This window comes from Rhinoderma darwinii, chromosome 4, assembly GCF_050947455.1.
Source record: "Rhinoderma darwinii isolate aRhiDar2 chromosome 4, aRhiDar2.hap1, whole genome shotgun sequence".
NCBI classification, from domain to species: domain Eukaryota; kingdom Metazoa; phylum Chordata; class Amphibia; order Anura; family Rhinodermatidae; genus Rhinoderma; species Rhinoderma darwinii.
The window spans coordinates 382,812,627-382,831,855 of record NC_134690.1 but is presented as its reverse complement, the minus strand read 5'-3'; the positions used below and the strand labels follow the sequence as shown (position 1 = coordinate 382,831,855).

General features: G+C 46.1%; 1 protein-coding gene across 1 annotated transcript in view; it reads right to left on the bottom strand.

Annotated features, from left to right (window-relative positions):
- Positions 1–15,733: 15,733 nt before the first annotated feature.
- LRPPRC (leucine rich pentatricopeptide repeat containing) overlaps positions 15,734–19,229 on the bottom strand; it is a 135,681-nt gene continuing 132,185 nt past the window's right edge. The window contains exon 38 of the mRNA XM_075863229.1: positions 15,734–15,933. Within this exon, the coding sequence (XP_075719344.1) occupies positions 15,856–15,933 (78 nt within the window). The 3' untranslated portion in view covers positions 15,734–15,855. The remainder of the gene's footprint in view (positions 15,934–19,229) is intronic.

Genomic DNA, 19,229 nt, shown 5'->3' with positions numbered 1-19,229 from the left:
TATTTACTTAATATGGTATTGATTTTTTTTGGGTCCGAGGTAGGAGTTCCGTTTGATTCTTTAAGTGTTGAAATATGTGCCGGTGCATACCTCCCCTTTGCTAACCGCGCTAATAATTTGCCCGCCTTATTGCCGAAACGCATTAAATCAGCATCAAATTGGGACCGGTAAATACTCTCTCTTTTGTCTAACCATTGATCAAACTGTCGCTTGGCTTCCTTCCATTCCTCCCCCAATAGCACTGATGGCGAATGTAGGAATGCTGTGTACGCACGCCGTAATCTGTCGCTCGCTGCCTTGTATCCTTCGGTCGTCTTACGTTTAAGATTAGACATATACTGCATGATTTTCCCTCTTATTACCGCCTTGGCTGTACGCCAATACAATGACGGTTCCGAACGATGCGCTACATTATCCCCATCGAATTCCATCCACCACCCCTTAAGCTTCTGTGTAAAGCCCTCATCCTTTGCCAGAAAAGCGGGAAACCTCCAGATAAAATCCGTTCCTCTAGCTACTGTGTCAGCCAATGTAATGGTAACCGGAGCATGGTCCGAAATAACTAAATCTTCAATTGCCGCTTCACGTAAACGTCGCGCCATTGCGTCACTAACTAACAAATAATCAATACGCGACCATGACTGATGAACATGAGAGAAATGTGTATATTCCCGCGCATCTGGGTGTAAACTCCTCCACGCATCTATTAGGGCCGTGTGTCTTAAAAAGTCGGGCAAGATCTTATCTCTATTTCTCTGCGAACTAGTCCCTGCGCTCCTATCCTCCTTTGAAGACCTTACAGTGTTAAGGTCTCCCCCTAAAATCAAAAACCTAGTGCGATCCTGCTGGAGTTGGGTTTCCAAGTGACCAAAAAAACCAGTGTTAACCGTATTTGGGCCATACACATTATGAATACTGATGGTTTCCCCTGCATGCTCCATCACTAGATGGATCCAACGGCCCTCGTCATCCCGCTCCTGGGACACCAGCGTAAACGCAAAGTTTTTATGTACCAGAATTATAACTCCCGCCTTACCCTCCCTTGCCGACGAGCCAAAAACCTGACCCACCCAGAACTTTTGCAAATACTTAAACTCCGGCTCGGTTAGGTGAGTTTCCTGCAATAGGGCCACATCAGGATGCAATCGTTTCATGTGCCTTAAAAGTTTGGTCCGTTTCTGTGGGGATCTCAGCCCTTTAACGTTCCAAGAAACTATTTTCATGTTATTGGACCGTGTTTAAGATGAGCTAAAGTGCCTAAAAGTCATGTGGAGTCCAGGGAGTCAGATCCGTCTTTTCCCAAAAGCCATGTACAAACATTAACATTATCATTAACATCATAACCAAACCCTGGCTTGTAAGCCAGAACCAACAAGGCCAACCATCCCTTACCTAACAAAATCATAAAATCACCTGCGGCAAGGGTTAGCAGTCCCTTAATACCCACTGGTGTATGTGACTTCACTTTTTTCTGTTATGCCAGAACGCGCCCCTCCCTCCCCCTCCCCCCCCAGCCTGCCTATATGGCTCCTTCCATGAGGAAGTAACACCTGCCCTTGCCCTCTCAGTACCTCTTTGTCGCCTGCGCACCCTTATGTACCTTCCCTTATCATTACTTTAACAGCCTAGAGTCCGTTAGGATTGCATCTTCACATTTCCCTATGAACCTTGCTTCGCTTCAAGGTTTCCCTACCTCCGTGCCCCCTATCTCCTACCACAATGTCCCTCAGTCTGCCATTGTAACAGATAACACTAATCCCTTGCGTGGGGGAGGCATTGTATAGCTCCCGTTCAATCCCGCCCACCAGGGACAATCTCAGATCCTGATCTAACTCCCTCACAAATATCTTGCATTGAAAAAGCAGGGAAATATCAGAATGCATATACTTCAACCTTGATAACATTGTAGCATTGTAACAATAGGTCAACTATTGACCGGTACATAGTGCTGTATAAGACCGCAAAATATCCCCCTCAATAACTTTCAGATTATCTGTAAACTTATCTGTATCTGGTCGGAATCTGCAATTGGTCTACAGCGTCCACAAAATCACATCAGCTTAAATAAAATGCGCCAAAAAGGACTTCGTCCGTCAATCAGGAGACGTGGATCGGGTGCGGTCCCGTGTTCGCCTCTGCGGCTTCGGAGAGTCCCCTCTATTTCCGGCTCGACCCCCCCGGGATCTTCCAGGTGTGGGCATTAAGGCTTCTGCCCAGGTACGCTCCATATTTAGCCGGTTCCTTTTGTCTTCTCTTGACTTGCGCTGCGGACTATGTACTGGACTGTGACGCTCCTCTTGCTGTGATCTGTTCCCACCAAGCTCTGCAAGTGCGTCCTCCGCTTCCTGTGGAGTGGTGAAAACCTTGTTCCGCCCGTTCTCTTGAAACACCCGCAGGGTGGCTGGGTACTGCAGGCTAAAGCGTATTCTCGCTTGGAACAGCGCGGTGCAGATCTTGCTGAAAGCCCGCCTTCGTTTTGCAACCTCCGCCGAGAAATCCTCAAATAGTAGCACTTTCATGCCCATTATTTCCAAAGGACGCGATCTGCTGCGGAAAGCTTTCATGAGTGCCACCTTGTCATTGTAATCCAACAGTTTGAAGATCACTTGTCTGGGACGATGTGAATTATGGTCAGCTGTTGCTGGGAGGTTTCTGGGGCCCGGCCCCACTCTATGCGCCCTCTCCACCCGGCAGGGACGGGGGAGACCTAAGGCTTCCGGCAATGTCCTCTCACACACTCGCTGCAAATCAGCAGATATCACCGCTTCTTTCAGCCCCACCAGTCGCAGGTTGCTCCTCCTGGAGCGGTTTTCCAGATCCTCCACCTTGTCCCCCAACTGCGCAGTAACAGACAGCACCCCTTTGAGTTTGGATTGCAGGCGTTCATTTTCATCCTCCAGCAGCGTCATACGCTGTTCTAACTCATCAGCTCTGATAGTGACTTGTGCCAGCTCCGCATGCACGCGGTTTAGAGAATCTTGCACCGTTTTTTCCAGCGCCTTTTGCAGGTCTGGCGCTATCTGTTTGGCTACTTCACGGGCCAGGGTTACATAGTCAATGGCTACTGGAAGAGCGGACAGTACATGCTCTGCCGGGCTTGAAAGCTGGGACTGATGGTGCTGCAGCTCATCTTCCTGTGTGTATAGCAGGGTCGCAGTGGCGGGAAGCGCCGCCATCTTACCTCCCTTTACCACGGCCGCGGCTGATTCCTCCATGGCTGGCTTCTGCGCGCTTCTGAGGAGGTACCTGTCCATACAGGCACCACCGATGATGTTGCCGTGTGCAAGGCTGGTGACTTCCCCGCTGATTATCGTTGCCGTAGCGACTATTGCGAGCTTACAGGCTGGACGGGAGCGGGAGCTCAGTCACTCGCGTCCTGCATCCCCAGCGCCGGAACCGGAAGTCTGAATTCTTGAATTTAAGGAGTCCTGTTTTCGATCCCACTGGGACAGGATCAGATTTTGTAAGGGTCTGGAGTGAAATTGACTCCATGGAATGGATTGGATGCAAGACGACATCAATTCCAACATCCACATTCCTTCTCTTATGGAACAGGTGCTCTTTCCCCAAAATTTTCTCACTTCTGTCAGTAGAAGTACTTGTTTCTCCCTTGGGAGGAAGGAATATTGAAGGGAGGAGTCTAGTAGCACTCCTAAGAAGACCTTCTGTTTTCGGGAGGAAGACTTGACTTCCCGAAGTTGATTATCCATCCTAATTCCTGTAGTAGGGAAAGAACCTATAACCGATGGCTGTTTAAAGATAGACGGAGTGTCTGCTGTCAGCAGGAAATCGTCTAGATATGGGATAATCACTATGTTTTGACTTCCTAAGAATGCAATAATCTCTGCCATAATCTTTGTAAAACTTCTGGGGGCGGAGGAAATGCTGAAGGGGAGATAGACAAATTGGAAGTGGAGAACGGAAGGACAGTTCTGAATCGCGAATCTGAGGAATCTCTGGTAAGCAGGGTGGATAGGGACGTGATAGTACGCATCCTTTAAATCGTTCGTACACATTGACGCTTCTTCCCTTATTAGAGGGATAGTTGATCTGATAGACTCCTTTTTGAAATTTCGATATTTCACCCATTTGTTCAATAACTTCAGGTTGATTATCGTTCTGTAAGAACCGTTTGGTTTCTTGACCAAGAAGATTCTCGAATAGGGGGCCTTGAATCTTTAACTGGAGTAATTGCTTTTAATTGTAGCAGTTTTTGGATGTCGAGGATAAGGATCTGATGAAGATCTCTTGATCGGTACTTTGTTATTAGAAACTTCTCTGGAGGAATGGAGAATTCTATTTTGTACCCTTCTTCTATAATCTGTAGAACCCAAGGGTTCTGGGTTATTCTGGTCCAGTTGTCGTCATTGCTTTGAGGGCTGAAATTAGTTATTGGGGTTGAGGAGATATCCTCGACCCCCTACCCCCCTTGGGATAACTCCGCGACCGGATTTTCCTTTCCCTCTGTAGTTCTGTAAGGTTGCTTCCCTCTGTTGGCGAAACATTTACAAAACTGAGGAGGCTTTTTAGGTTTCTCTTCTGGAAACCCCTTTTTTCTATCCGTTGCGCTCTCCAGCATGTTATCCAGGAGAGGACCAAACATCAGAGATCCTGTAAATGGGATAGCACATAGCTTGTTTTTGGACTTCGTGTCTCCTGACCACATCTTGTGCCATAATGCTCTTCTAGCAGCATTTGAGAGAGCCCCATTCCTGGCAGCAAATCGAATGGATTCAGCTGATGCGTCTACCAAGAATCCGGTTGCCATTTTTAGTAAGGGTAGAGTTTCTAATCGATCTTCTCTTGATGTTTTCATCATTAAATGGGTCTCCATTTGGTTTAACCATATAAACATCGACCTTGCTACAGATGTGGCCCAATATTTGTAGAGATTAAAGCGGATGAAGATTCCCAAGCTCTTTTTAGCAGCCCGTCTGCCTTCCCGTCCATGGGGTCCTTCAACTGAGAGGAATCTTTGAAGGGGATTGCGTTTTTATTTAGCAACCCTAGTCACTGGAATATCCACTTTTGGGATCTCATCCCAAGGTTTAGTGTCTTCTGGATCAAATAGAAGTCTGTTTTTAAATTCTCTTGAGATGAAGAGTCTTTTTTCTGAATCCTCCCATTATATCGTTACCATTTTCTTGAGATTCTCATTTACCGGAAAAATCTTTGTTTTCTTCTCCGTCAGACGCCCAAACATCTCATCCTGGATGGTATGGGGTTGGTCTTCTTCGGGAATATCCCTTGTCTCCCGCATTGCCTGGATTAAGGTATTGGACATCTCAGAAGAGAAGAATTTTTTTTTCTCCTGAGTAGATGAGGCTAAAGGCAAGAGTTCCTCTCCTTCTTCTAACTCCCCCTCTGATAAGTAATAACCCTCCTGCTCAGAGTCAGACCCCTGAGGAGATGGCGGTCACCATTTTTATTCCACTTCAGTCCGTGGCCTTTTTGCCTGGGAGTTTAACAGAGTTTCTTGAGGAGGGGTGAGGGAGGCTAATGACTGACTCACTTCCTCGCGAATCATAGCCCTAAGTTCAGACATAAACGTTGGTTCTTCCTCTTTTAGTAGTTTTGCGATACAATTCTTGATACAATTGTTTCTTATGCGACTCTGGCAGTTTTTTCCCACAATCAGTTTGTCTCTGAGAGGAATCTTTATCCTAGAGAAAACAAAAAGGCAGGTAAAGTATGGTGTACTTAAATACGGAGTTGTAACCCTTACCCCAAGGATGAGACTCACATGACCCTGGGACATATCTGGAATTCCGTCAGAACGAGATAGTTCCATCACCGCAACAAGCAATAGTGAAATGCAATATCCAATCCACAAGATATATGCTTAAGGCTGTATATATAATTCCACGTTAGCGGTATTAGCTCTAACTACATACGTGTGCGGGTCCCTTTAAATGCGGGCGTTTTGAATTTCCCGCCTTCCAAGATGGCTGCGGACCGGAAGTAGCCCGACGTCATTTCCGGTCGTGGCTATTCCACTTACGAGGATGTTGCCGGTGCGACCAAGCTTATGGAGCTGCCGGTCCTCGCATGGTCACGCAGTCTCGGCCGGAGCCTGGCTTGGGAATCCCGAACCCCACACACTACCGGAACCCTGCCTAAGATTCATAAGGTAGGTGTTTTGGTTGAGAGCTAAGGGACCTCTCGTTAGAGAGGTATTAGCCTAGGCACATAGGAGGAATAGAAGGGAGAGTGCACGGCCTCCCCGATCTCGTTCCCTGCCCAAGTTTTTTTTATCCAGGAGCGACGTCTCTCTGCTCCTGACCCTGTAGGGACAGGAAGAACACTGGAAAGTGGGTGGTGGGAGGGGCCTTTTAACCTCTCTGTCTTCCTGTCCCTATAGAGGTCAATAGGGCAACCTCCTGTTGTGCTGTCATGAGAGATGTACTGGATTTTTACTTTTTTTTTGTCCCACTAGGAGACTTGAGGACAGGAGGCCCTGATCGCAGTTCTAATACACCACTACATGCGTAGTGCAGTGTATTAGAGCGGTCAGCTACTCACTGACAGCAAGCATCGTCAGGACCCACTAGGCTTCCGTAGATGGCATAGCCGGAGGCCATAGCCACCATCGCCGCCCGCTATCATATAGCCGCTATCGAACGTGGCTCCAAAGGAGTTAATCAGCGGGGACAATGCGATTGGTCCCGCCGAAGCAGCTGCGGCAACTGCTGTACGAGACAGCAGTTGTCACAGCTCCTGTATGGGCCGGGAGGATGGCCGAAATGGCTGATCCTCCCGTGACGTACTATTAGGTCATGGAGCGCGAACGATGCAGTTACCATGACCTAATAGTACGTCCAGGAGTGGGAAGGGGTTAAGCTTAAGACCGTAATGATCGATCTGCCCCATTGTAGTACATTGAGACGGATTTATAGCCCAGAGCTTCTTTCACAATTCTGCTGGTTATTAGAGCCAGTTGGCAGAGATGATAGACACAATTAAGCAGAGTTCCTATAATGTAATGTTCTCTCCCACATTTAATTCTGGGAAATATTGGGAAATATTGATTTTCATAACCATTACAATGTCGGGGGGCGTGGCATCGTGGATGGCCGCTTTTAGATGGAGCTCCCTCATGGCCAGCTGAATCCGCGTTGTGTCGCCGCCATCCTGCTTCACACCCGGGCATCGACACCTCTCTGGACTACAGAGAGTCGGGTGCATCACGGGAGCTCACCATTTCTCCTCCCCGGAGCCTTGGGCGGTGTAACGCCGAAACGGACCCAGTCGCTGCTGCTGCCGTCGCCATCTTGGGTGACACACACGGGCTGACAAGAACGCCAGGGCCTGCGACGCAGAGGTAAGGGGAAGCCTTTACCCTACCCCCCAGGCCACGCATAATTATTGGAGGTCCTCTGTCCTGCTCTCTGTTACAGCCTTGTTGATGCCCACCAGACGGCCACAGACGCGGCCATAGTCACGGAGGCTACCTGTGCCTGCAGTCCCGGCGTGACACTCACGTCCTCCTCCTGGAGTATATTCTCCCCAGGCTTGTACGCCGCGGGCATGGGATTCTCTGAGCTCCCTGTGGTGGAGCAGAGGGAACTGCGCCACACGAGGGTCCGCTCTGAGTCCTGAATATTTTGGGCCACATATAGTGGAAGCGGGGTCCCGCCATTACACCCCTGTGTCAGCATTGTACTGCAGAGAATTACACCTCTGCCTGCTTCTCATGGTCTATACTATACTCATGCCAAGATATTCTAGGCTCTTGATTTAAAGCGACGCACGCCCGGAGGCTGGACAGGCCTGTGACTATCTAAAAACGTGGGGCGCTACTGCACGTATGTTGATTTTTCTTACTATAACTCGCTGGGGGTTCAGGGCGGCCCTCCTGTATTCACCATGCTTTCACATGCTTAGGATCGCAGCACTATGTTCCTAATGCCATAATGAATATGTGACGCATCACTGAATTGCTTCCCCATCATAGCCCTCTGCTTGCACCTGTAGCGCTCCTTAGGCGCACTCGCTTCTCCCCGCGGTTTGGGGATTGTGTCATGGACAAATTCCTAACGAAACATACAGAAGGGAGACACACCCGATCCCAGCTTTCTCAGTCATCGACATGCAAAAGTCCAAAAGCAACTCCAAAGGGGACAAACAGGCTCCCAAATCCTCATCTGCCAAAGCTTCTTCATCATGGCCGCAGTTTGCACCGGAGTTGACGATGGGAGGGGACATTACGCCACCAAGGTTGTCTCCACAATACAGTCCGCAGCACAGCGGTGAGATGGACAGCAACCAAGCCACCCTGGTAGCTCAAGAAGTCTCTAAAATGTTGTTGCCCTTTTTTGACAAGACTGGAGGTATTGCACACTTCTATTAATGCAGCTCTGGCACAACTTACATCGCATTCCCAAAAGATTGCGGACTTGGAAACGAGTGTTGTAACGACAGACACCTCGATGTCGGCAATGGAGGAAAATGTTCGGCAAATCCAAGCCTCTAATCAAGAGCTAAGAGACAAGCTGGACGACTTGGAGATCCGGGATAGACGTAACAACTTCCGTTTTGTGGGCATCCCGGAAAAGGTGACTGGTGAACAACTGCTGGAGTATCTTTGTAAAGACCTCCCAACTGCTCTGACCATTGAGCTTGCCGGTGACTCGATCATGATAGAAAGGGCACACAGACTGGGCCCTCCAAGAACTGGGCGGAATGCGGGGGATGGCAGACCTAGTCCGGTGATCGCCAAATATTTTCACTGGGCGATAAAGGAGAAAGTCCTAAGGGCCTACAAACAACAGAGGGAACTACTCATCCACGACTCTGAGATCCTAATATTCCAGGACTACGCGGCAGTGGTCGTTCAGAAACGCAAAGCTTTTGCCCCTATCTGCCGTATACTGTATGACAGGAATACTCGGTTCCAACTCTTGTTCCCAGCCAAATTGAAGGTGCAGGATGATGACCACACACTCATCTTTGAGGACCCCGTACAGGCCAGAAGACAACTTCGCACGGTGGCTCAGTGGTTAGCACTATTGCCTTGCAGTGCTGGGGTCCTGGGTTCAAATCCAACCAAGGACAACATCTGCATGGAGTTTGTATGTTCTCCCCGTGTTTGCGTGGGTTTCCTCTGGGTACTCCGGTTTCCTCCCACACCCCAAAAACATACAAATAGGGAATTTAGATTGTGAGCCCCAATGGGGACAGTAAAAAAAGAGGACCTCTGTACAGCGCTGCGTAATATGTTGGCGCTATATAAGTAACATAAATAAATAAAAATGGTGCAGGGTGACTCACGTCTTTGAAAGGGGATGCTTGCACACGTGGCATATGGACATGTGCTTATTATTCATCTAGTCAAAAAATTTTTACTTATAGCTGTTCTACCTCTTTGATGGCGAATATGTTGTTACCCCAACCCAGGCTCGCCATCGATGTTGTTTACATGTTTATTTTGTATTTACTATTCTCGCTTGTGCTAAACTCCTTTCTCTTGCATATGACTGGGGGCATGGTTCTCGCCGCTACACACACCACTGGGATTAGGCTGGGCACGCGGCTAGCTGGGACCGCGGGGTGCAGCTGGATGTTTCATAATCTGACTTGGATCCAGCTTTGTGACACGGGATGAGTACCCAACATACGCACCCTCCTGACACATATCACAATTCTCCCCATATCCGATTCCTCTCCTGGAATGTGGATGGCTTGAATACACCCTTGAAGAGGAAGAAGGTGCTTAATCACCTTAAACGGCTCTTGCCCGATATTCTCTTTTTACAGTAAACTCATTTGAGATCGGGCACACAGAGCAGATTGATGGCCCCTTGGTTATCTGATTGCTACTCAGCATCAGATTCTTCCTCTTCCAAGGGGGGTGGCGATCCTTTTTAGAAAGGGCTTGCGCTACACACTGGAAAGTTCAAATCAGTGACACACAGGGTAGATACTTCATTTTACATGTAAAGATAGCCGATGTCCCTTATTTGTTGGTCAATATCTATGCTCCAAATCATGACCAGCAGGAATTTTATCCAGAAATTCTTCAACTAATATTGGGTCTCCCTAGACATAGCCTAATTATCGGGGGGCGATTTCAACCTGGTGCAATGTCCCGCCGTGGATAGGTCCCCTCCTACCCCTCAGTCTCAGGCTGCTGCTTCCTCTCTTCATGGATTCGCTCAATGTATGCAATCCCTGGAGGGTGCTGGACGAGGGAGCACGTGAATACAAATGCCACTCGGTTGCCCACAATTCATTCTCACGCATAGTTTATTTTTTAATATCAACGTCCTTGTTAGACTCCCACTCTTCCTCCTGGATTCACCCCATCACCATATTGGATCATGCTCCGATCACTATGACTGTCGATCTCGCACTCCTCACCAAAAACTAGAATATGGCGATTTTCCGCTTACTTGGCAGAATCTGAGGAATTCAAACAATATCTGTGCCTGCACTGGGGCAACTATCTGGATGATAACTCCCCCATGTGGAAAATGTACCGCTCTTGTGGGCGACGTCCAAGGCAGTGATGAGAGGGCATATTATAGGATATCTGTCTCAGAAGCGGAGAATACAGAAAGCCCGTTTTGATGCCCTATACAAGGATCTACTAGTGGCCCAAATAACTTACATAGATGATGCTACCCCACTCAACCAACAGACTTACCAAACTGCAAAACATTTGTTAGACGCTTTTATCCATACTGAATCGCATTGGCAGGTTAAATCCACAGAGAACAGGTTTTATAGATGGGGGAATAAAACTGGTAAGCTACTCGCGACCATCGCAAAACAAAAGCATCCCTACAAACCGATTTTGTCCCTACGTAATCCCCTTACAAGTATTGTGTCTACTGAATCAACGAAAATAGCAAACATTTTTACCGCTTACTATGAAGATCTTTATAGAGTGGCCCTGGCCTCTCCCCCAGACATTAACTTCTTTCTGGACACGGTTGAATTGCTCTCCCTCTCTGTGTAAAGCAACCATCCCTTGGTTGAACTTCATGGACATGTGTCTTTTTTCAACCGTACAAACTATGTAACTATATGTAACAAGCTTTATTGAATGCAGAGATACAGGAGGATGAGGAGAGGCGAGCTATTTCAACAGCCTCTAATGGGAAGACTCCGGGTCCAGACAGATTTTCATCAGAATACTATAAAATTTTGGCGCCGCAGCGGATCCGTTTTGACTAATTTATATAATGATGCGTTTTTGCACCCCATGCCCATTGACCGTTTCACAGAATCACGCACAGTGCTTTTAGCCAAACCACATAAAGATCTTTCCCTGACTCAATCATACCGTCCTATCTCGTTACTTAACCACGACTACAAGCTGTTGGCCAGAATACTGGCGGATAGGTTGCAATGCTTCTTTCCTGATCTTTTGTCTAATGCTCAAACGGGTTTTACACGAGGTAGGACTTGTATAAAAAATATCAGATCTGCCATAGCCGTAGCAGGATCCCGCGCAGCCGGTGACTATGTTAATGAGTCTCGACGCTGAGAAAGCATTTGATACTGTGGCATGGCCGTTTTTGGATGAGGTGCTGGTCCGTACGGGGGTGGGTTCTATTTTTACCAAATTCATCCAGTCCCTTGGTAGGGAGGCGGCGACCAATGGGCATAACTCTACCCCTATAGATATTTTTAGAGGCACCAAGCAGGGATGCCCCCTGTCCCCCCTTCTGTTTAATCTTTCCATAGATCCCTTACTACGTCACCTTTCTAAGACCTTAACTTTTCAGGGCCTTACTGTACAAGACCTAGAACTAAAAGTAGCCGCTTTTGTGGATGATATCCTGTTGGTAGTTACAGACCCCAAGCGGGCACTAAACCCCCTTCTTGAAGAACTAGACTGGGTGGGCCGATTATCGGGATACTATCTTAATAGGGACAAGACAGAAACATTATTGTTGAGAGGGCCTTCTAAACCCCTTTGGGCAGCCGTCTTCCCATTTAGATGGAACACTCAGGCGATCAAATATTTAGGAGTCGAAATCTCCAGACACCCTGCTAAACTCTACAGACTTAATATCACACGTTATATAGAGGAATTATAAAGGACTCTCTCAAATTGGAAACACTTCACCCTTTCATACCTAGGGAAGGCCAATCTTCTTAAGAGGACGGAGTTCCCTGGTCTATATATTTTCCATACCCTCCCAATATATCTCACCCCTAAAGATGAAAAACGCGAGAGCGAGAGAGAGCGTGCGATATCCTGCATTGCCTACCAGATTTTACAACAAACAAGAGCCAATGGGGGCATTAATTTCCCCAACATTAGGCAGTACAACCTGGCGGCCTTGTTCCGTTATGTCTCGGACTGGCTTGGGAGCACCTCTCATTATGCTTCGTACAATCTGGATTCCAGATTATTTTCTGCACAGGCTTTGTCGGGACTCCTGCATATTCCATATGAGGAATTATCTGTAGAGACTAGAGCTAGCCCGCTACTTTTTGTCACTTGGAAAGCCTGGCAGAAAATCAGGCGACATCACCAGCCTTCTCCTCTGTTACCTCTACACTTGCCACTTATTTGTAATAATCATTTTCAGAATGGTAATCCACGGGCTATTATCCACAGATGGCACACGTTAGGAATCACCTAACGTAGGGCTCTTACACTTCCAGAACTCCGCTCTAAATATCCCGAGTTACCCATCGATCACTTTAGTTTTCTTCATGTCGACAGTTATATAAAAAAAGGTTTTACCGCAACGGTCAGATCTGGAATGGAATCCTTATTTGCTCCTAAAATTCTCCAGTCCCAACTCCTCGAAGGGCCAAATATCTAGAAACTACCAATTCCTTCATGTTCCCCTTGATTACTCACAATCCCAAACTCCTTTAACTAAATGGCAGGGTGACGATCAGACTAACTCCTACCACGATACTGGAGGCTCTAGAGTAGGCACATACATTTCTTCCCTCTGCCCGCTTTCTGGAAATGCGACTTAAGATTGCCCGTATTTGACACCAAGTGTGGGGTATAAGATTGGTATCTATGAATTGTCGTGTTGCTTCAAATGTCAAGCACCCGCAGCCAATCTCTACCATTGTTTGTGGTCGTGCCCGCACATTTGTACATTTTGGTCTCGCATACGCACATTCACTACTACTCACCTCACTAATTTTGGCCCTGATACGATACTGTGGGCGGTGTTTGGGTACATGGACCCTGAAGTTCACAGGTGAAAGCCATATTACAAACCTGGCTTGCTAATCAGCCCCCACCTTTCAAATTATTCTTGGATAAATTATCCTATCTATTGAAAATGAACTGGGTGGAGGCCTCTCTCCATAAAGAATTACAGGTCCAACAATTTTTTGAAACATGGGAAACATTCATTGCATTCATTATTTCCACAAAACATTCAAATACAAATACGGAAATGCTTTGAACCAACGGTCTAGTTCCACGAACAGGTGCTCCTGGGGAATGCACCCGTGTAAGATACAGTCAGGATCCTGGTGGTTGTCTGGTGTGGGCGAGAGCCATGCTCCTTCTTCATGTCCTTCCTATTGCTCCCCTGTCCCCGCACTGATACGATGGGTTCTGTTGGGGTGGCTGTGCGCGGTGGGCTGGTTCCCACAGACGCTTCCATCCCTGATTTATGTTTTTCTTTTTAAAATTCAATGAGGTGGGGAATTACTTACAATTTAATATGCATGTGAATGTTGCATCTGAATTGTTTCCTTTATAAGCACAGCGAGATAAAAATTTAAAGTTATTTTGTTTTCTCCCCCCCCCCCATCTACTTATCCTGCTTGACCAGTTAAGTCAATCTCTTGATGATGTGTAATTTGTGTTTACTGGAAATATAACTGATCCTCTGGACTGCTGATTGTAATACATTGTTCCCCCTACCTTCTTTCCTTCTGTTTTCCCCACAAAAAGGAGTTTTAAAAAAATAAAATAAACAATTACAATGTCCGGAGTAAAGAACACACTTTCCAGGATGCAAATCACTGTGTAGACATTGAACCAGCAGGGATAACGGGGCAGGGGGTGAACTCAAAAGCAGAATTGCAACTGGAGCTCTGGATGAGAATGGACTATAAAATAGGTTGTAACTCTGGATCAGTACAAGATACGTAAAGCAAAGCAATAGAAAGATTTGGCCTGGTGGCCCATAATACAGAGCACAATACGGAACCATATTATGGGCTGCATAATTCTGTGTAAGGCCGGAGACTGAGTTTTCCCTTCTTGGGGAGAACGTAAATCAATTTTTTTTTATTGAATCGGTGACTAGAAAATAACCAGAACATTGCTTCTATAGAAAACTGCAATTTAAAGGGATACCACATTTTTTACCCGTACATAAATGTTATTCTTTGTACAGTAAAAAGTTATACAATTTTCCCAATATACTTTCCGTATAAATCCCTCAAAGTTTGCAAGACCTCTACATGGTGTCACTTAATAGGAACCTTCTTCGTTTACTTCCAGGGAATAAAAATCTGACCATGGTCATGTGATGGACCCGCAGGAGAAGAAAGGATTGCAGGTACAGTGTGTGTATCAGAGCGGTGTCTTAGAATTGTCCTGCAGTTGTGTGTCCATCACATGACCAGGACAGATTTTTATCCACTGGAAGTAAACAGTGAACGTTCATATTGAATGTCAGCAAGCAGAGATCTTACAAACTGATGCATTAATACAGAAAATATATTGGAAAATTGTATAACTTTTCACTATACATAGAATAACATTTATTTGCTGAAAACCACAGTATCCCTCTAAATCACGTTTTGGTCTCGGTCATTTCATAGGTAGAGTGTATTGGTGGGCGTTTTTTTTTTTTACGCAGTTGTGCAGCACTATAATAAAAAAAATAGATTTACATTTTCCCTTAGAAGGGAAAGTTCACACGGAATTATGCAGCCCATAATATGGTTCTGTAAACCGTGATGGTTTCCATTCAATGACAGCAAGCATAGATCTTTAAAAGCATGAGGAAGTGATCCAGAAAGTCACTTTTCGTTATACAAAGAATTGCTGAAAACTAAATACCCCGTTAAGTGCAATTTTTTGACTTACTAAAGTCAATGGGGAAAAACAGAAGACAAGGCACGGGACCATTCTGTGGTTTCATTTTTTTTTTTTTAGGGGTTTTCTGCACTATTTTGAAGGGATATATGTATGACCTTAGTAAAGATTCTATTCGCATAAGCCTTGTTCACACGGCGTGTATTTGACGCACTTTTCGGCACGTTTTACATGCCGAAAAACGCATGATTTAAGATTTCCATTGACAACAATGGGAAAGAGCATTGTTTGTGCATACGTGTTTTTTTACGCAAGCGTATATAAAAAAAAGATTAGTGTAAATAAAGAGTTAGGGCAACTCTTTGGTGCGTAAAACGTGCCGAAAACACGTCAATTCTCAGTCAATGGGAGTCCTAAGTACGCGTAATAAAAACATGCAGAAAGTGCGCACAAAACACGACAAAAATTCTAGCGTTGTGGACATGTTTACACATAGGCCTTGTTCACACGGAGCTAAAAAAAAAACAACTAACATTTGTCCACTGCGGTTATTTCTCCGCTGGACATTATTTATATCACTATAGGAATCTAGGGTAATGTAGGTTTGATGCAGTAGGACCATGGAGGGTGGGGGTGGAGTGTTGCGACCATTTAATGGTTGTGTTAAATTGGCCTAATAGGAAAAAAACTGCTATGCATGAAAACTGAAGACCGAATCCAAAATTTAGGGGCCAATAAGTATCCACAATACATTTTTGGGATATTTTAATTCATGATCACATATTCGTCACGTTACAATTTACAATGGGCAACAAAATAAACATAAAAATAATAAATTGTAAAAATGTAAAAGAAAAAAAAAAAAAAAGATCTCATTCTTCCTTCTGCTGGACTTCATTGTCTTCTGATGTTTGTTTCTTCAGTTTTTCTACATAATATTCTAAAGTTTCCTAGAAAACATAAGAAAGTTTCAATGTCAGGAGATCAATCATGCCAGATGCTGTGCAGCCGAGTTCACCGTAGCATCCAACTCATCATGGAATCACAATGTAGTTTTACATAGAGAAGCGGATGAATCTACTATATTCTAAACAACGCAGCTTCAAAGAGTACCCCGACAAACTCCGCACTGCTTACTACAGGCGAAATCTGAAGCTTCTGGCCCTAATGCAAAAAATGTTTATGGTTAATCATTGAGTGACGCAGCACCATGGGTATATGCTCCTGCCACTAGGAAGGACAGACATGACTACACCCTGGCAGGCCATGCCCCTCCAACAGACACTGGTTAATACAGGTTTTTAGACTAGTGTTGTTGGAGGCAGACGTGACCTGATCCTCTGCACGGTATTTCCCTCACCACCAGTCACCTAATGCATCATGCACACGACCGTTGTGCCACTGGAGCCATTTGACGGCATCCGAGTGGCACCCGATGGTCTTCACTGACCCATTCACTTTAGCGGGTGAAATGGGTCCGTGATAAATGGTCCGAGTCTCCGATCCGAGGAAAAATAGAACATGTCCTATCTTTCCTCGGATCACAGACGGGACTCGGACGGCACACTCGGTCGTGTGCATGAGGCGTTACTTGTCTTTTCTGCTTTCAGAGATGGAGTGCTAGTAACCCCACTACATGTGCGAGTTTACTGAGGAGGTGATGCCTGAAAGCAGGTTTCCCCATCACTCCTCTAACTCTTCACACAGGGGACCCTGTCTTAGGAAGTGCTGCATCACTATCTCTTTAGGGGCTACTTGTTCATTAGGAGGTAAATCCTCTCCCTAGGGCATATCTATGAAATTGCCCATGTTTTAACCTACTTACCCCCCCCCCCCCCAGGGAATTGGTACCGATTCTATGCAGGACAAGTGCTGCTCTCGGCGTCCGACTGACGCAACGGCCTGGCTTTTAAATTTAGCCCCCGAATTCTGTTTAGCCTAGGCTAGTTTTCTTCTTGTTGTGCTCCACCCTATCTCGTGATTGGAGGGAGGTCTTCCTGGGAGGTAAGTTTAGGGGCGGGGCATAGTTCTACAGAGCGCCGACGTAAATTTCAAACAGACTAGAGGACTTCAGCTCTGCTGTAGGTCGTTTTCTGGGGCGATTCTGCTCATGTCTTGTCAACAGGGGTACACAGCTCTAAGTGTTTGGTAGGCCAGCCTTTTGGCTGTATTGTTTGTTTCTTGTGCAATTTCTACAGGGGGTTCATTTTTTCCCCCCAGACAGCGCTGCGGGTTTTAATTTTTCTTCCACTTCAAATTATGGATACTCCTCAGGAGGATACTACCAAGCAGCTTATACAGGGGGGTAAGGCTACTTTTCATGCCTGTGGACATTGGAATATGAAAGTTTACACACGGCGAGCCTACCCCATGCTGCCTGCTATCCAGAATTCCCCATATGGCCCCACCTCTAAGGATGTGGCTCTTCCTGAGTGGACAATGTCTTTTGCTCAGGCCCTAGGGGACATATAGACTATCCCAACTAGGGTTCAGTCTTGAGAGAGTTTGCCTTCCCAGATTACCCGAGGCTCAGAAGAATTCCTTCCTTTCGACAATGCTCAGTCTACCTCTCTCAATAAATTCCATAAGAAGAGTTGAGGCCTTGGACAGGTCCTGTTCCTCGTCAAGCTCTTTCCAGGGGGGCCCCATTGGAATCCTAAATGGTGATGCTGTGCCTAATATGAATCAGTCTCTTCCCCCCTCTGTATCTTATGACTCGGATGAAAAGTCAGAACAGGAATCGCAGTTGTCAGCTGCCATGCAGTGATTAATATGTTGCGGTAAAGGCTGACCATCATTTCCCCTTCTCCGGAAGAGGCATCTCTACAGCACCAGCAGCTAGGTTTCCAAAACCATAGCAAATTCAAGAAATTGTTAACCAAGGAGTGGAAACATCCCGACAGACGTCTTGTTGTTCTTAAACATGAAGATATTCGGTTACCTTTTCAAGAAGGCTTAGTCTCAGTGTGTTCTGTTTCCTCTTCTGTGGATCTGCCTATCTCTAGGATAGCAAGGACCACTACTATTCCTCTGTCTGATGCGACTTTACTCAATGAATCCTCTGGACAAGAAGTTGGATTCTCAAACTAAGCCAATTTTTTTTAATGTTTGCAGGTTCCACTCTGTGCCCGGCTTTGCATGTGCTTGGAGAAGTAAGACGTTCTTTGTGCGGTAAGCTGCTGCACTGATGCATCCGGTTAGGAGCACCACAGCAGGCTTTAGTCAAACTAGCTTCTCTCACTATCCACGCTTCAAAGTTTATATTTGAGGCCTCCCTTGAGTCAGCCCACATTAATAACCAGTATCTACTGTAAACAAGACCGAGTTGAAAAGATTCTTCTCTACTGCAACTCACGGTCCGGATCAAAATTTAGCTTTTTTTCCCAATCTGTTAGTTCCCTTCTCCTGCAGAAGTTTATTGTTCCAGTTCCCCAGTTGGAACGGTTTCAGGGTTTCTACTCGAAGCTCTTCAAAATCCCCAAGAAGGATGGATCTCCTCATCTAATACTGGACTTGAGAAGGTTGACGCGCTTCATTTGCAGTCATGGGTTCGCTGGAACTGAAGAATTCCTAGACGTTTGCGATGCATATCTCCATATTCCTATCGTAATGACCCACCTGCGTTTTCCTTCCTTTCGCGGTGGGTTCTTTACATTTCCAATTTGTCGCTCTCACTTTTCTGGGAGTTACGTCTCTTTGGGCCTTCTCCAAGGTCCTAGCAACACATGGCGCTTCTCTGCGCCAGGGAAGTCTCTGTCATCACTTACCTGGACCAGCGCTTGATGAAGGCACTCTCCAGACAAGACAATCTTCACAGTCTACACATTACTCCGGACACTTCAAGAAGATTCGGGTGTATCATCGAGGAAAAATCCTCATTTGTCCCAACTCCGAGCGTGGAGTTTTTGGGAACGATACTCAACAGCAGGGTACAAAGAGTCCTCCCCGTCTACAAGACAGCCCCCAAAACTAGCCGAGGCGGCACTTTTTTTGCCAGGATACTACTTTATCTATTAGTTTTAACATTTGAATGTTGGACAGGATGTCGTAGAACTTCGAGGCAGTTCCATATGCACAATTACATTCAAGATCACTCCAGGAGGCAATCCTATCACGCTGGGACAAATCTCTGTACTCAACGCTTTATCTTTCCCAGCCTCAGACTGCTTTAGGATGTCCCATGGTGCGGTGTCCCCCCCATTGATTAACGAGAAAACAAGATTTTTCAATCTATTTCTCATTGAAT